Here is an 18,793-nt window from a genome sequence, read left to right as displayed (position 1 = left end):
GTTGAGGGGACAAATAGGTTCAAAATGACCAAAATTGACAAGTTCAGGACTGCGTATGGTTTATGCCAAATATAAATGTGTGATTCACCCCACCTATATATTCTTTTGTGTAGATTTATTTTCTTTACATATACTTTTCAGTTTTATATTCATCAAACTAACTAATCAATTGTTGGCTCCTGTGTACATAGCATTATCTGTTTGTACATATAATAGTTTTTGTTGCAGTGCTAAGTCCACCATGATGATGATTAATCAAGTGCTAACCCCACTATGATTAGTGGAATTCAGTGTTGTAACCATAATCAGAATCTCTGTCTCACTATAAAATCCTCGGCAGATGAGTTTGTTCAACACACAGAAATCCAATCAGCAATAGTTTCAGTATAAAATCCATAGAAGAGAATCAGAGATGGCAATTCCAGTGAAATCCCTTTGCATTGTAGCATTCTTGGTAGCTTTTGCTCTATTTAATAACGGGGCAAATGCGGCTGGAGAATGTGGGAAACAGACAGCTGATCAGGTAGCTCAGAACATGCAAGCATGCTCACCAGCATCACAGAGCGCAGATGCTGCTGTTTCTGCAGAGTGCTGTGCTCTTGCTGCCAAAATGGTCGACAATCCTCAATGTATGTGTGCTGTTGCCTATTCTGATACAGTCAGAGCTTCTGGAGGCAAACCCGAAAACGCTCTTTCCATTCCCAAACGATGTGGCTTAGCTAATCGCCCTGCCGGCCAGAAGTGTGGAGGTTTGTTTCCATATTTCACTTCGTAAAAGTTTAAGCTCATAGTTACAGGTCCAATCATAGATTTTATATTAATATCTGATATCGTATATTTTTTTTGTTTGTCTTGCAGCGGTTGCAATTCCATGAAAAGCGAACATCATCAGCTACGCTACTGTCTACTATATCTATATGTATGTGTCTGCTTCTACCAGTATGCTGGAGTGTTAGCAGTTGTAGCTATAGCTAAATTGCAAAAGAAAACAAAGAAGTTAGTGTAACATTTTGGCATATCTGATGATAAATAAATTGTGTTTCTTAATGTTGGATCAAATGAATAAACTTACACAGGTAACAGAGGAAGAGTATAATTGATGGAAGAAAATTCTCTTCTCATTCTCTTGCCTTACTACTTGTATTGATAGGTATTTATAAATTACAAATATGACTCTTGGTAAACAACATTAAATCTCTATAAATACAGATACAGAAATGACTCTTGGACACTATATAAATACAGATACAGAAATGACTCTTGAATAATACACTATACCAAATTAAAGACTATTAATTATAAGTTTATTATTTCAACACACCCCTTAAACTTATAATTTTTTTATCCCTTAGTAACACCAAGAACAATTTGTAATCTGTTTAAATCTTCAAACTTCATCTCTTCACTCTAGCTGCCATTAACCCTATTATTATCTCTAACGTTTTCTTCGAAATTCATTGTTATCGACACGGTAGCTTCCATCATCCCCATTAGTATTTCCATCATTTTCTTCTTCCTCATCTTCATCAGTACCATCACCATTATTATCACTGGCAACTGGTATTTTGGGGTTAGGATGTGGAACATAACTTGTAGTGTACCTTCTACATGACATTGACATAATACTACTCATGTCAATTCCCTGGACTTCTTTCACTCTTTCCTTTCTCTTTTTAACTTCCATGATTTCCTTTTCAGATGTCTTTGATAATAATCCTTCTATGGAAAATATCTCATTTACTTCCTTTAGCTCGGTCGCACATTTGTTCTCAGACACCTGCTTCATTTTCTTGGAGGTACATTCATCCTGTGTTGCTCAACATCTTTACCATACGCTAGAGTTGAAACTTCCTTTTTCTTGACACATTGATGAGCGGATGTGGCACAATGATGGCTATCATTAGAGGTATTCCCTGCACCATTGTAGTCCTTCATTGTTTCTTCCATAGGTTTGCTTTGCTTCTTGCCTGATGCGTTGACTTCTTTTTCAAGTCTCAGTTTTACTTCACCATCTTCATCCTGGTCGTCCTCATCAATCTCTCTGTCTGAAGACTCCAAATTCTCATCAACCCATAGAAATACCTCATATAACAGATTGCCTATATATTTCTTATATGGATCAATTGCAAATTTATCAAGTCCAAAATCTTCCTCTAACATTCGACAAAAACTGTTCGTTGTAACTTCCTCACAATTGGCTTTAATATAAGAATCTCTCTTCAATATGACTGTGGTAATTCTGCTCTTACTTTGAACTTCTTTCTTCTTACTGACCGGATCAGTTTCTGGCAAAAGACCCATCACACGAGAATCTTCCATTTTCTCCTCATCATCTGATACTTTCTAAATCCTCAGAGATTTCATCATCATCATTTTCTAAGGATTCCACCAGACATTGCATGACAAATTTCTTCTGTCCATCCAAAGCATATTTCTCCAATCCCAAATCATTTTCCAACACCCTCCTGATCTCCTCGAAAGTCAAAGAATCAACTTGTTCTTTGATGTCATCTATGCATAAGCGCATAGCTTTCCAAATCTGGGACTTGGTCTCCCACGAATCAATGACGATTTCTCTTTTCACCATTATTCTCAATTTTCAGGAGAATTTTTTTCTGGCTCTGATACCAAATTGTTGGATCAAATAAATAAACTTACACAGGTAACAGAGGAAGAGTATAATTGATGGAAGAAAATTCTCTTCTGATTCTCTTGCCTTACTAATTGTATTGATAGGTATTTATAGATTACAAATATGACTCTTGGTAAACAACATTAACTCTCTATAAATACAGATACAGAAATGACTCTTGGACACTCTATAAATACAGATACAAAAATGACTCTTGAATAATACATTGTACCAAATTAAAGACTATTAATTACAAGTTTATTATTTCAACACTTAATTCTCTTTTTTGATGCGGTTTTCACATTCCATTGGAACAATAGTAGAGCATCTTACAAAATCTTAATTGCCTAGAGTGAAAAGATGTTGATCTAAATAAAATAAATACATCATTAGGATAATAAAGAATAATCTAATTAAGGGTGTATTTGTTTATTTTTAAGATCTGGATGGACATCTGAATAATAAGATATCTTTGACCTAAATAGCATAATTATGATTGTTAGGATAATAGTTTCAAAAAAAAAAAAATGATTGTTAGGATAATAAAGGAATAACCTAACTAAGGGTGTTTTTTTTAAGATTTAGACATGGATGCACATCTAAATAATAAAATATCATTTATGAATTTGAATATTGAAATATTTAGAATGTTTATAATAATATTAATATTAACAAATTTATTGAAGTATATTTTATTTAAAAAAGTATTCAAATAATCCAATACAAAATATGATTAACTTTAAGAAATTACAAATCTATCTATCTATATATCTAAATCTCTAACTCTAATAGACGAGGTGTACTTCCCTTATTCTTTAAATGCTGACATGTCATTTTCTTATTTTATTTCAAAGTAATCACAAATTGAAATCATCTAATTTACAGTTTGAATCCACTCCCACAATCCCATCAACTGCCCTCTCTCAAATGTAAAACTGTCGTGCATTCTCTCAAATTCCTATCTTCTTGGACTGTTTCAACTCTCTAAATTAAATTTCCAAAACCCTCCACTGTCATTATCTTCACCGTTTCTGCCCATCTGCAGCACCTGGTTCACTCTCTCTTTCATTCATATGAATCAAATGCTACACAATTTATTGTCATGATTCTATATCCTGGTTTAGGCGTAGAAACAAATGCCAATGGATCTGATTCTTTGTCCAATTAGTTTACAGAGGTTTGATTTCTCTTACTGTTATGCGATTTTGAGTTCTGCATTTCTATATAGGTAAAGACTTTTTTTTAATTGTGTTCCTCCTAATTTTTGGCATATATTTATTTGGTCACTGTTCTATTTATGTTAATTTTTAATTTTTGGCAGATATTGATGTGGTCACTGATCTATTTGTGGTTCAATCTCAATAATACTGACTTGAATAAAAAAAAATTTTGATGCTGATAGAATCTATTGATCACCATTTGTGTTGTTTGTGATGTTCCCTAATCCCTAACCTCCCATTTTTTACTTTTGGGTTTCTCTGATTTGATTTTTTCTTTTCTTCATGTGTTTGGGATACTCTTCTATTGATGTTAGGTTTCTCTCATACCTGCTCATTTCGATTCTGGTAAGAATACTTGGAATATTTTTTCCTTGCTTTCATTTTTTGCTAATCTATTATTTTAATTTGCATATTGGTTACTTCCATTTTGATCAGGTCTGCCTGTAATTGTCAAACCCTATGGGTTCCATTATTTTGAATCATTAATACCTTAATGTGTTTGCAGTTTAATACTAAGATGTGGTTATGTAACAATTACTTCATTCTCTTGCTTTCTGCTTTCTTATGTCCATTTTACTTCTCTCATTGGCTTCTCTCCTTTCTATTTCATGGCCTCTAAGCTCCCAATTTAATTTTTTTTATCTTCAACTTTGTTGCATTAACATGTAATTAATTTTCTTATCCTTTTGCTATTCTACATGGGTTTTAATGTATGTGTGTTATTTGCTTACTTTTTGTGCTTATGTGTGTGCTATATATTCCCCCTTTTACAATTTCCTCCAATCTCTTTATGAGACGGGTGATTTCAAAGATCGATGTTGCTATAAGAATGTCCGTTATTCTTTCCTTTTGGTGAATTTTTACAGCCTTTTTTTTATGCTCTGCTTCTCCCTTTGAATTTGATGTTGATAATTTTGACTGTTAAATTGAAATTTGATGTTGCATCTGCTCAATCACTTTCTTTTACCCTATAGATTTTCTTATAAAATTCAATTTTATCTGTTTTCCAACAGAAAAGGCTTTGAGCAGCATCTATAATTGAATATGGGGTTATCACTATCTCAATATCTAAGATTTCTTCTTAATCTTAGAACTACTTGCTGTCTCACATGTTTTGGATTAAGAACTACTTGCTGTCTCACATGTTTTGGTGTTGATCGTTCCTTTTCCTGAGTTCCTCATCTGCTACGACGAATTTTCAAGCCTGAGCATCGCCGCCTTCATCTATTACGGTGTGTTTTTGTCATTTTCAATGTTGATTGAGGAACCAATTGGTAATGGATGGAGGTCAGTTTTTCTATCTCTTTCAATTTCGTTTGATTTCTTCCATTGGGGATACATTTTAACAAAAATTAAAGTTCAAAGGTTAAATCTCCCAAAACTTTCCTTTCAGAAAAATAAATAAATACTGGTGCCACTCATTAGGTTATTATTGTTAATGTATTTCATAAGTTCTAAAGCAATTTTAGTTTTGGAAAGTGCTAAGTTGGTTAAAAAAAATAAAGGTTCGAAGAAGATGTGAGATTGAATCGGATGCTGTTACAGTAGTTAATTATCTTATGGAATGATTTTTTAGGTCCGCTTATGGTTTTATATTAGAAGAGTGCACCGTTCTGCGAATAGTGTAATCTATGAGCTTGCTGGGGCTGCCTACTTTATGTTAGAACCGATGGAATGATCCTTAAGATCTCCTGATTTTATTTGTTCTGCACCAATCACTGTTCTTATTTTCTAATATCCATTTTATATACTTTTTCTTCTAATTTACATGGAACTCTATGAGATTTTGAGATGTTGATTAAGTGATGGTGCTTGCATCCTATTCATAGTGCTGGGTAATAATTGCCATTGCTTTTTTTTTTATCTTGAAACTCTACTTTATGTTGTTAACTGGTCTTTTGCATTCTGCTTAGAAGCTTTTCAATTCACATCTGTAATTTTTTTTCTGTAATCCATCTTGTGTAATTTCATTAGAATAGTTGTGGCAACAACAAGATGTTTTAAGTGAAAAAACAAATATTATTGTTTCAATGTATGAACATCAGTAAATTGGTATACTTGAGAATGTGAAACACAATTTGATTTACAACAATTTATGTCTTTTAGACTATTATAATTTCAAGTCAACTAAATCATGGTAACCTACAAGATATTCAATTATGCTTGCTAAATTTTTTGCTACATGACATTACTGAGATTTTAAGTTTCTCAAACTAATAAAACCATTATCTCACAAAAGTTTATGGTTTTTACTGGATTGATCTCCATTTCTTAGTTTTCTTCTCTATAATGTTTATGATTTATTCATCATTTTTGTTATGGATGGATCATGTTTTCTTCTCTATCATTTTTAAAACATAGTTTAAACTCTGATCACGATGAATACAAGTTTAATTTTCACTGGTTAGTTTTCCTTTTAAGCATTACTTTGTTCATTAAAACAATAGTTATAATGAATTTTGTTTTCATTCTATCTTTTTCTTTTCTAGCAGTACAAACTTTGCTCGGCTTGCTATTATATTTTGTGCCAATCACTTGCGAACATGAGAAATATGGAGAATGATCTGAAGTAGATTTTCCATGGCCTCTATGTAAGTTAGTTTTTCTCTTTTCAAGTTTGGTTTAGGTTTTGTTTTATTCAAACAATGAGTGAATCTAACATGATAGTCACAATTAAGTTTGAGTTATATTCTTCTTTCAAAATGACACTTTCAAAATAGTTCCTAATCCACTTTCGATTGTCTATGTTACATTCTCTTTCTGTTTCGCATCAACTCAGTTCTTATCCCTTTCCAGATTCATATAACCCACGATTGAAACATTATTCTATTCGGTTTTTATTCAACATGTAACATTGAGTTCTGATTTCCCGTATATATGGATCTTATTCTATCTGCTCTTATTTGCTGGTTTGCTCTTATTCTACACACATGTACATATGAGCTTCTCCAGTATTCTTTATGCAAATGCTAGGATATGCAACCAATCTATCGTCATGTAAGCATTGACACTACTTCAAAGAAATTAGTTTTATTATTCAACAATGTATCTTACGAAAAACAATATGGGAGGTTGACTTGGGTATTACACACAACCTCAACAATATGGGAAGAAATAGCTTTCAGGCTTAATGTTACTTTCACTCATTTATTGTTTTTTAATTGCCTTCATTCCCCATGTCAACTTTCTGCTCTATGGAGTGTTAGCATGAGAAGTTCTTCTTCCTTTTATGTCACTAAGAATTTGTTTTGGAGACAGAAATGTTAGATTAAATTCCTTATATGTTCTCATGTTGTTTTGTGGTGTTTAATAATTTGTAGATATTTTGTCAACATAAAAATATTATTATATAAAAATATTCATTAAATTCATTTTTGGAGCAATATTAATATTTGAATAATTTTATCTGATTTTTATATTTTTATGGAACATCATTTTTTCCGTTAATTATGAAGTGAACATTTTTTATGCCTTAACTAGACACTAAAGAAACTTTCTTCTCATTTTTCCTTTTTTCTTTTCAGATCTCGTCCTTACCGCTATCATCACCGTCACTTTCTCCATTGTAGCTTTCTAAACAGATCTAATTAGAGGAGGAAGAAGGAAGCTTGTCTTCCTTCTTCCTCCTCCAATTTATGTTTTAGTCTTCGTTTTCGTTTCAAATTACTTTTTCTTGTTAGTTTGAAATCTATATATCTTCTTGAACTTCTATTTCCGTCAGATCTACAACTGTTCGCTATACTTCTTTCTTTTAGTCTTTTTTCGGTCTTAGCAAGAGCGGAAAAGCTTCATCTTGTCCGTAGATCTATAGATCTGCGTGGTTGCAAAAACAGAAAGGACTCAGATCCTAAAATCCGGAGGAGCCTAAATGATGAAGCATGGATTACAGAGGTTTTTCAACGGGACTTGACTTACGAGAAGAATATGATTTCTATGTTTGTTGTATTTATACCTTTTATGGTTATTATTGCTCGTTGTAGTCTTATATTGCTTTTTGTAGTCATTTCTCTTCCCTTTGTGGAACTTATACTGGCTATAGCCTGTATGGGTTTATTTTCGTGTTGTATGTTGTACCTTTTATGTCAATGAAATGAGATATGGCATTTCTATCAAAAAAAAAAAAAAAAAAAAAAAAAAAACTAACAAATTTATATCATACATTCATACATTTTTCAATAAATTTATATCACTCATAAATTAATTGATGTTTTTATATTTAACTTATAAATTAATTTTTTAATGTTATTATAAATATTAAATATACCTTACAATGTCTACGCATCCAACCATAACAAGTTTAATTTAAAAATGAAAAATTAAAATAATTCTCTCTTTGTTTTTTATTATATATCATGTTGTTTAATATTTTTTAATTTATTTATTACTATATGTCATTTTGTTTTACCATAAATATGTTTTACCTTTATATAAAAAAAAAATTGGTACTAATGCAAATATTTTTAATTCAGCCATAAAAATGAAAGAAAGATTTTTTCATAGATGAGAAATATTAAGAATAAACTAATCATTTTGATAATTTAATTAATATTGCACTGACTTTTGAAAACACATAAATAATATTTTAGAAGTAAATAGAGATTGGAAATTGTTATTTATGACAAGGAAAATAATATATATAATTTTACTAAAAATGTACTATTAATTTTTTTTTAATAAAAGTATAATGATTATTATGTTTTAAAGTCAAATATGTTATGTTCCCCTAAAAAAAAGTTAATTTTGTTCTTCCAATATGATTTATAAATATATTAGTCATTTAATGACCGCAATATAATTTATATATAGCAAAAAAAATTACTTTCATTAAAATACTTATAAATTTATTGTACATTCCGTGCAATAGACGGTTTTCTTTATTTAAATTATATTTTCTTCGTTTAGTATTCTGGCATGGTCAAATGAAAGTGGTAGTTTCAAGAATTATGTAAAAAATATTTAAAATTATGATTTGTCTTGATGATGGAAAATTCAAAATATAATTTTCAAAAGAAGTAATCATTCCTTCTTCAATATCTTAATGCACTATAAATTAAAAATCATTACTCTAAATTTTAATATTTATATATTAATTAAAATTTTAAACGGTAAATTTCTAAACGTCTGTACAATGCTAACAAAACTAAATAAAAAGATCGTGCAAAGCACGGGTCTAAAACTAGTATCATAAAGAAAGCAAAAAAAGAGAAACTAACCTAAAGAGACTTGTGGTGCCCTTGAGAAAAGAAACTAGGGTGCAAAGAGAAGAAAGTTATATATATATATATATATATATATATATATAGGAGATGGCTCTTGTGAGAACCCTTTCCTAGGTGAGAATCACCTAAAACTACGTAGTTTTGGGTAGAAAAAATTAAAAAAAACATTGCTGTTTAGAGAGGTCGAACCTGAGACCCTATGTTTACAATCCACACAACTTACCAATGAGCCAATTACTTTCCTTATAATTTATGTCGCGCGCTGATAAATATACTATTGCCCTTGTAGCTTCTATTGTTTAATTTTGATGCATGCTCTTATTAATATTGATTAAATGTGCATAGTAATAAATTATTAATAGAAAAAAAAAATTTGCATAATAATGAATTATTAATAGAAAGAAAATGTCCATAATAATGAATTATTAATAGAAAAAATCCAAAAACATGCTCCAATTTCTTATTTATTTAATTCCTTTATATTTTTGTAATTTATGTTATATAAGAAAATATATTTTTTTAAACATACGTTAGAACATATATTTTAACTTTTAAAACACGAACTATGAAGTTTAGAACGTACGACATATTTTTTAGAACATACGTTATGTTTTTTAGAACACGTGTTATGTTTTTTCGAACATGAGTTATAAATTATATTATAGAACAAATGAAAAAACGATCCAGATATCTACTGATTTTTTAGAACATTATACTTAATTTTTAGAACACAAACTATATATTTTTTAAAACATACGTTATAACATATATTTTAACTTTTAAAACACAAACTATGAAGTTAGAACGTACGACATATTTTTTAGAACATATGTTATGTTTTTTAGAACACATGTTATGTTTTTTCGAACATGAGTTATAAATTATATTATAGAACAAGTGAAAAAACGATACAGATATCTACTGCTTTTTTTAGAAAATTATACTTAATTTTTGGAACACAAACTATAAACTTTAGAATATATGTTATGTTTTTTAGAACATACGTTATGTTATTTAGAATGTAAGTTTTTTTTTGAACAAAAAAATAGCCCATATATTTACTATTTTTTTAAAACATTATCTTAATTTTTAGAACACAAATTATAAAGTTTAGAACATATGTAACAATATTTAGAACATCGTCCTTAACAATTTAAAACATAAATTACAAAAATATAGAGGAATTAAATAAATAAGAAATTAGAGCATGTTTTTGTTTTTTTTCTATTAATAATTAATTATTATGCACATTTGTTTTTTTCTATTAATAATTATTATGCGAATTTAATCAATATTAATAAGTGCATGCATCAAATATTAAACAATAGAAGCTACAAAGGCATTGGTATATTAATCAGCGCGCGGCAAAATACACAAGGGAAGCAAATGACTCAGTGGTAAACAGTGTGGAGTGTAAGTGAGGGGGCCAGGGTTCGAACCCCAATAGCATCAGCATTTTTTTTTATTAAATTTGACACCCAAAACTACGTAGTTTTGGGTGGTTCTCACCTAGGGGAGGGTTCTCACTTGATCCCTCCCCTATATATAGTTGAAACGATCATTGGACAAGGTCTGGTGAGGATGTATATGTGACTTCATCTAAAGTATGCACCCACTGAAAATGAAGAAGACCTTTTTATACATAGTATCACACAATGGAAATCAACTTTAATATGTTTACTCCTATGATGAAAAATAAGATTCATGGCGGGATAGGTGCAAGACAGGTCGTCGCATAATAATCAGCGTGGTCAAGGAATAGAGACCAATCTCACGAAGAAGAGTTTACAACCAACAAATATCAGAAGCACTATTAACCAATGCTCGATATTTTACTTCAGGAGATGAGCGAGCAACTGAACATTATTTCTTTGATACCACCCAAGATATCAAATTTCTCCCGAGATATATCACATACACAGTGGTAGATTTACGTCATCAAGATTTCCAACCTAATCTACATTAGTGAATCCATGAACCTGAAGAGAGGATCAACGGGGAAAAAAAGCACCTTGGTGTCATGTTTGTTGATGATTGTATCTTGAAAAACAAAGCATCCAATGTCATTAAGATGATCCCTTCAATAAAATATCATGCACATAAATGCGACACAGAATAGTAACCGAGGAAGACTTGTAATAGAACTAGGGCCGGCTCTAGTATTTTAGAGGCCCTAGGCAGGGCCGGTCCTGATTTTTTTATGGGCCTAGATGAAAAAAAGAGATAAAGAAGTCCTTAATAAAAAAAATTATACTTAAAAGTTTAAAATAGAAATTTGGACATATTTTAGATCTAAAATATCATATTATTTAGTCATTTTAAAAAAATACTATATATACAGTAAAAAAAAATATGAGACCATTTTGGCTCAGGTTCTAGGCAATCGCACTCCTGGCCTATGTTCAGGGCCGATCCATACATTTGAGCCTTTTTATGATTTATTGTCCTACTAGATTATAATTTTCATTTTGAATTTGTGAAAATATTCAGCATAAAAAATTTGATCGGTACAGATTGTTATGTATATGAAATATTCTTTCTTATTATTAAGAAAATCAGCAATAAAAGAAAATAGAAAATGAGAACCAAAACATACATTTCTGAGGATCAAACTCACACCATCACAAATAGTTCCACTATGTCTTTACCATTCAGCCTAGCATTAATACATTTTGTTATATATCCAAGTCTACATCTTTTTAACCATTGCAATTTTAATAATTATCAAATTCGAAAAAAATTCCGACCGGAGGCCCCGTAAGTCGAACGCCCTAGACGGCCGCCTAGGTGGCCTCCCCCTAGAGCCGACCCTAGAACTGGGAAGTATCTGATTTAGAATGTGAAAAACCAAATTGTTATTGGACATTTGTGAGGCACTTATGCTACATTCGGGTGGCATATTCAAACCATAAAGTGATTTTTATAAATTTCAAACAAAACCATGATAGAAAGGATTATTACTGTTGGATCAAATAAATAAACTTTCACAGATAACAGAGGAAGAGTATAATTGCTGGAAGAAAATTCTTTTTTCTTACTACTTGTATTGATAGGTATTTATAGATTACACACATGACTCTCAGTAAATAACATTAACTCTCTATAGATACAGATACAGAAATGACTCTTAGACAATACACTGAACCAAATTAAAGACTATTAATTATAAGTTTATTATTTCAATACACCCCTTTAAACTTATAATTTTTTTATCCCTTAGTAACACCAAATAATAGTTCTTGATCTGCTACATTTTCGAACTTCATCGTTATTGACCTCTTCACTCTGAGCTTCTACCATCCCCATTATTATCTCCATCGTTTTCTTTGAACTTGATTGTTATTGACCTCTTCACTGAGTCTTCCATCATCCCCATTATTATCTCCATCGTTTTCTTTTTCTTTCTCATCATCATCGTCTTCGCAATCATCTTTGTCAGTGCCATCAACATCACTATTATCACCGTCAACTGGTATTTTGGGTTTTAGATGTGGCACATAAATAGTGCACCTTCTACGTGAACTTGACACAATGTTACTCATGCCAATTCCCTCTACTTCTTCCACTCTCTCCTTTCTCTTTTTAACTTCCATAATTTCTTTTTCAGATGTGTTTGATGATAATCCTTCTATGCAAAATATCTCCTTCAGTTCCTTCATTAGTTCGGTCTCACGTTTGTTCTCAACATTTTTACCATACGCTGGTGTTGAAACTTCATTTTTACTTTGTTCAACAGATGATTGAGAACAACTATGATTAGAACCATTCTCGATATGTTCTGCACTGTTGTTGTCCTTCATTGCTTCTTCCATAAGCTTGTTTTGCTTCTCGCTTGATGCTTTGACTTCATTTTCAATCCTCTTCCTCTTTTTAGATACTTCAAAAATTTGCACCTTTTGCTTTTCACTAATTTTATTCTTTGGTTTTACTTCATTTCGTCCTCATAATCTCTCTGTTTGAAGACTCCAAATTCTCATCAACCTATAGTAATATGTCATCTAAATGATCGCTTATATATTTATTGTATGGATGAAGTGCAAATTTATCAAGTCCAATATCTTCCTCTAAAATTCGACAAAGACAGACCATTGTAACTTCCTCATAATTGGCTTTAATATAGGAAGCTCTTTTCATCATGGCCTTGCTAATGCTCCTCATCATCTGATACATGTTCTTGTACCTTAATTTCTCCTAAATCCTCAGAATTGTCATCATCATCATCATCATCACTTTGTAAGGACTCCACAAGACATTGCATGACAAATTTCTTATGTACATCCAAAGCATATTTCTCCAATCTCATATCCTTCTCCAACAATCTCCTGATCCCCTCAAAGGTCAAAGAATCAACTTGTTCTTTGATATGACTGATGCATAAGCACACAGCTTTCCAAATCCGCGACTTGGTCTTACACGAATCAATGGCGATTTCTCTTTTCACCATGATTCTCAATTTTCAGGAGAATTTTTGTCTGGCTCTGATACCAATTTGTTGGATCAAATAAATAAAATTTCACTGGTAATAGAGGAAGAGTATAATTGTTGGAAGAAAATTCTCTTTCCTTACTACTTATATTGATAGGTATTTATAGATTACATACATGACTCTTAGTAAACGACATTAACTCTCTATAAATACAGATACAGAAATGACTCTTGGACACTATACTGAACCAAATTAAAGACTATTAATTATAAGTTTATTATTTCAACAATTACAACCCGATTTTTGTTGTATGTACACTTTTTTTCCAAGTTACAATGAAGAAATGTGTTGGATACAACTAACTAAATGGTAGACCAATTAAAAGAAACTCCAAGCGCTATAAAAATGCAAAGATTGTATGGATTTATCACTTGACTAAATGCGTTAAACAAAATTCAACCTCGAAAGGTTGATTGTATCCTTTGGCCATGAGCTAAGCCTTGTAGCGATCCAAGATAACATCTCACTTTTGTTTAACATGATAAACTCATAAAGAGCACTCAGATATGTCACCGGTCTCTTTAAACGTTCTCAATGAAGTCATGTACTGGGTAGAGAAAAATAGGATATGCATCACATATCCTCCCAAGATGAAAAAATCATCCTCACACACTAATGGACCTGATGGAATTTTTGCATGATTTTCGAGGGTTTTAAAACACATAAAGCAAACATATACGATCCGCATGGATCTACAATATGCAATTTTAGTTAAGGTTAGAAAATTAATACCTTTCACCAATGATTGAGAGTAGTCCCTTTGGACGAGATTGAAGAGTTAAAAGGAGAACTCCCTTTACTTCGTCACTTGCGGAATGGGAACAATGATTACTAATCACAGGAATCAAAACATCGTACTTAAATCAACTTTCTAGTTGAAATCTGCAGGTATAAGAATTAATATTTTTTTTTGGAAAAATAAGAATTGATATATCTTCTTGAAAAGAAAAACAGAGACTCTTTTTTTTCTATTTTCTTAAACTTGTGAAAACTGAATGCGGGAGAGAAAGGCGATACTAGTCACCTTGAAACCTATGACAAGCATAATCCTCACAAAGGCTAAAAAGCTCCACCCAAGCACTAAGAACAGCCTGGGAAATAAATGATGAAATTCCCTCCAGAATCCTCACAACGTTACTTATAAGAGAAACATGTCATCCTAACCCAACACATGGTGCATAAATACATGGCATCTTCACTCGATGATGAAAAGAGGGGAGAAAAAGCACACCCATCATCAACATAACCATAATCTCCCCCGAGATCAGTATAAGAATCCAAGAAGTTTCCCTTTAAAAGAACCTTCCAGTCGCAAGAAAGACAATGAATAAACTTGGATAAGATAAACGGATTAGAAACACATCCAATATTTTTCCCATTTTTATATTGCTCAAATGGGCAAACAAATCGACATATGACATCGTTATTAAACAAACAATGATTAAAGGGCACTAAAAGCCCTTAACACACAACCTCAAAATAGAAAAATGCTGATACGTGGTAGGGCCGAAGGGAACCGCTATCAATCAAAAAGATGCTCAGGAGCATAGAAAAGTGTGTCCTTAAAGGTGCATTTATGTGCACTAAATGAGGGAAAAATCAAATGTCCAGAGCTGTATAACCTCCTTATAAGTCCCCTATTTTCCAGAAACTTCTAAAAAAGTATCAAAGTTCAAATCCCCCTCATCAATTTATCACGAAACGATAAGATTTCTTATCCTAAACAATGATAAATTAGACTCGGGGTGGACATCTGATATCAGGCTAATATAACTTTGCCAGGTGACAAAGCAGAAGCCAGAACCAACTCTCAGAGACACAGAATACATCACATCTCCTCAGGTAAATACAGCAAACGACTGCGTTTCAAAAGGCTTGACTTGGGAAGTCTCGCAAGATCCAATCAATCGCATTCGGTCGCGAGAGTCACAGACCAAATGGCCTTGAGGGATATCAGACCCTGATATCTGGGCACACTTCCTCCTATCAACAAGATACACGTGACCCACCCCGCTCCGCAATCTGTAACCGTCTTCTACAGTTCAACATCAGTTTAAATAGAGTAAGACCAACTCAAGGTAAATGGACACATTCATTCTATTAAGTTGACATTACAACTTTCTTTACTGATTGTGATCATTCTCTAGTCCTTTCTTAAATTGAGGCATCGAAGTTGGTTCGTTGTACAACTATCCCCATTTAATCTTACTTTTGTGCAAATGTAGATTAACACGTGGACTCTCAAAATTCAGCCACATAATAATGTATTCGGTTCGATTTTTGTAATTATGTATTTTTGGATTCAGTTAGTAACCAAACCGCAGCCATAGGCCATGGGTATAATTTACACTAAAATATTTATATATATGTGCATCACCCCACCTTCAAATATAGACAAAATGACCAAACCACATATTCTTCTTTTGCGTAGATTCATTTTCTTTGTATAAACTTTTTACTTTTATATTCAGCAAACTTGGAGGAGGGTGATCGAGAGTGATATGAGTTTATTGAGAATTGAGGAAAATATGGTAGTGGATAGGACGGAGTGGAGGGAGCGAATCTGTGTCGCTGACACGACTTGATTTTCACGGTTTTATATGATGGTTCATGTTAGCCGACCCCGAATCATTTCGGGACTAAGGCTTTGTTGTTGTTGTTGTTATTCATCAAACTTACTAATCAATTGTTAGGTAAGATTATCTAGTTTGTAGATATAATAGTTTTTGTTCTAGTGTTATCCACCATGATGATGATTAATCAAGTGCTAATTCCACTATGATTAGTGGAATTCAGTGTTGTAACCATAATAAGAATCTCTGTCTCACTATAAAATCCTCGGCAGATGAATATTGTGGAACACACAGCAATCCAATCAGCAATATATTGATAATAGAATCCACAGAAGAGAATCAGAGATGGCAATTCCAGTGAAATCCGTTTGCATTGTAGCGTTCTTGGTAGCTTTTGCTCTATATGGAGCACATGCGGCTGGAGAATGTGGGAAACAGACAGCTGATCAGGTAGCTCAGAACATGCAAGCATGTTCACCAGCATCACAGAACGCAGATGCTGCTGTTTCTGCAGAGTGCTGTGCTCTTGCTGCCAAAATGGTCGACAATCCTCAATGTATGTGTGCTGTTGCTTATTCTGATACAGTCAGAGCTTCTGGAGGCAAACCCGAAAACGCACTTTCCATTCCCAAACGATGCGGCTTAGCTAATCGTCCTGCTGGCCAGAAGTGTGGAGGTTTGTTCCCATATTTCACTTAAATACATCGATTTCTAATCGCTGAATTACAACTATTGATATTGTCATGAAATCTTTTAAACTTTACTAAAAGTTTAAACGGATAGTTAAGTTCCAATCATATATCTTATCTTACCCTCTAACGTATATGTTTATTTTGTTATCTCTTGCAGCTGTTGCAATTCCATGAAAAGTGAACATCATCAGCTACGCTACTATCTACCATATCTATATGTATGTGTCTGCTTCTACCAGTATGCTGGAGTGTTAGCAGTTAATGCTGTAGGGTTAATGTAATATTTTGGCATATCTGATGATAAATAAATTGTGTTGTTTGTTAATTCCCTCCCTCTTTTGGTGCCGTTTTAAACATTTCAGTAATAGTTTCAATCATCTAATATTGCTGGATTAAACTTTGATCTTTTCAACACATGAGACCCTTATCTTTTACAATTGATATTATCGATGAAAAGATTAGTATGCTTTAAACATAAAACTCTTCATCCAGATTCCAAATTTACATTTTTTTTTTTAATTCTTGTAAAAAAAGAGCTAGTTTGAAGGAGGCTGCACGGGCTTTGGTTAGCATCATGCGAGAGAAAAGAACGATGCATCCACCTTTTCGCTCCTCTCCTTAATTATAGTCGAGTTATTTACTTCGTCTCATTCAAAATGGTTAAACCCATGGAGAGTCGTGAAAGCTTTCCTCGCCAGACAATCCGCACTTTTATTATATGAATATATGGTGAATCGGCACCACTTCAAACTGAGCCAGTATTACGAATTAAAACTCTATATGGATGATAAGTCGGGCAATCTTTTTCTATCATATTTACTACCAGTTACAAATATAAGATTGTTCTGTTGGGTTCAATCTTACACATGCCTGCATAAAAAAAAAATTGCTAAATCGAACTTGCTCAATTGTTGTCTGTATATACTGTTGTTATCATCTGAGTATTCCAGAACTACATTTTAAGTACCAATGTAAAACTTCTCAAAACTAAGCTAGATTTGGACTACAATCGTTTTGAACAAATTTAGAGAAATTTACCACGTATCATATACTAATTGATAGGTCCCAATCAAAGCTGTCAAGAGTGAGAACTGAAATTTAGAGAAAATAGAACAGTTGGAAGTAAAGAACGTTGTTCTATTCTGAATTTATTCTTCAATGCCCATTTGCTGATTGTTACCGAGTTTAAATAGAAATAAAACTCAACAACTTCACCTATTTTTTAGCCCACAACGGCACCAGTATTTTATTGTGCAGATTAAAAATCAAATTAAAATAATCCACTAAGAAACAAATTGACCTATTCTTCAGCAGCTCCACTTTACTTCATGTATTTTCTGTTTTTGATTCTGCCACGTATAGATCTTCTTAACTTATCATTGCCCCCTTCTTTCACTGGAACCTTGTCCTCAAGGTTCAAATTGGGGTACTTGTCCTTCAACTCTTGCAAGTCCTCCCAGGTTGCATCTTCTGGAGGAAGGTTGTCCCATTGGACTAGGCATTCTTCATGGAATTTACTGCCTTTTTTGACCCACCTAGTATCCAAGAGAGCTGCTGGTTGTATGAGAAGCTCGCCATCAGTACTGACAGGTGGAAGTTCAGTACTGGTTTCCGCTGCACTGCCGATGTGTTTTTTTAACATGGAAACATGGAAAACAGGATGAATTCTGGACCCTTCCGGTAACTGAAGTTTATAAGCGACCTTCCCAATTTTTTCAACAATGAGATACGGACCATAAAAGCGACTGGCCAATTTCTGACAAGCCCGTCTAAGCACTGTTTGATGGCGATATGGGTGAAGTTTTAGATAAAATGAATCACCCACTTGATACTCGACATCCCTCCTCTTCAAATGTGCCTGTTGCTTCATTCGGTTATTGGCGGAAGATAAATTCTCCTTGAGCTGCTTGAGTATCTCATCACGTGATAGCAATGTTTGATCCACCTCATGGACATTAGTGGATCCAATTT

At 32.6% G+C, this 18,793-nt stretch overlaps 2 protein-coding genes and 1 long non-coding RNA gene across 7 annotated transcripts; all 3 read left to right on the top strand.

Annotated features, from left to right (window-relative positions):
* The first annotated feature begins 363 nt into the window (after positions 1-363).
* Positions 364-1,047, top strand: LOC136227410 (putative lipid-transfer protein DIR1). The gene is made up of 2 exons (XM_066016057.1): positions 364-749; positions 859-1,047. The coding sequence occupies exons 1-2, from the start codon at positions 413-415 to the stop codon at positions 873-875; spliced, it is 354 nt and encodes a 117-aa protein (XP_065872129.1). The 5' UTR covers positions 364-412; the 3' UTR covers positions 876-1,047.
* Positions 1,048-3,438: 2,391 nt separating this feature from the next.
* LOC136227801 (uncharacterized) lies at positions 3,439-7,964 on the top strand. 5 transcript variants are annotated; one of them, XR_010688247.1, is made up of 4 exons: positions 3,439-3,860; positions 3,954-5,139; positions 6,345-6,443; positions 7,377-7,964. It is a non-coding gene; the product is annotated as an uncharacterized lncRNA (long non-coding RNA). The 5 variants fall into 5 exon arrangements; XR_010688248.1 differs by having other exon boundaries at positions 3,452-4,197; positions 4,871-5,139; XR_010688245.1 differs by having other exon boundaries at positions 3,452-4,197; positions 4,866-5,139.
* Positions 7,965-16,410: 8,446 nt separating this feature from the next.
* LOC136226929 (uncharacterized) lies at positions 16,411-17,147 on the top strand. Its single transcript, XM_066015625.1, has 2 exons — positions 16,411-16,806; positions 16,980-17,147. Exons 1-2 carry the CDS (start codon positions 16,476-16,478, stop codon positions 16,994-16,996), a joined length of 348 nt encoding a protein of 115 aa, XP_065871697.1. The 5' UTR covers positions 16,411-16,475; the 3' UTR covers positions 16,997-17,147.
* The last annotated feature ends 1,646 nt before the right edge of the window (positions 17,148-18,793 follow it).

The sequence above is a fragment of the Euphorbia lathyris genome, chromosome 4 (assembly GCF_963576675.1).
Source record: "Euphorbia lathyris chromosome 4, ddEupLath1.1, whole genome shotgun sequence".
NCBI lineage: Eukaryota > Viridiplantae > Streptophyta > Magnoliopsida > Malpighiales > Euphorbiaceae > Euphorbia > Euphorbia lathyris.
The sequence above is the reverse complement of the archived record's forward strand: the minus strand, read 5'-3'. Positions and strand labels throughout refer to the sequence as shown.

What these genes read in the sequence shown, in the direction of transcription:
- LOC136227410 (XM_066016057.1), top strand. Translation starts at nt 413, where the DNA reads ATGGCAATTCCAGTGAAATCCCTTTGCATTGTAGCATTCTTGGTAGCT.
- LOC136226929 (XM_066015625.1), top strand. Translation starts at nt 16,476, where the DNA reads ATGGCAATTCCAGTGAAATCCGTTTGCATTGTAGCGTTCTTGGTAGCT.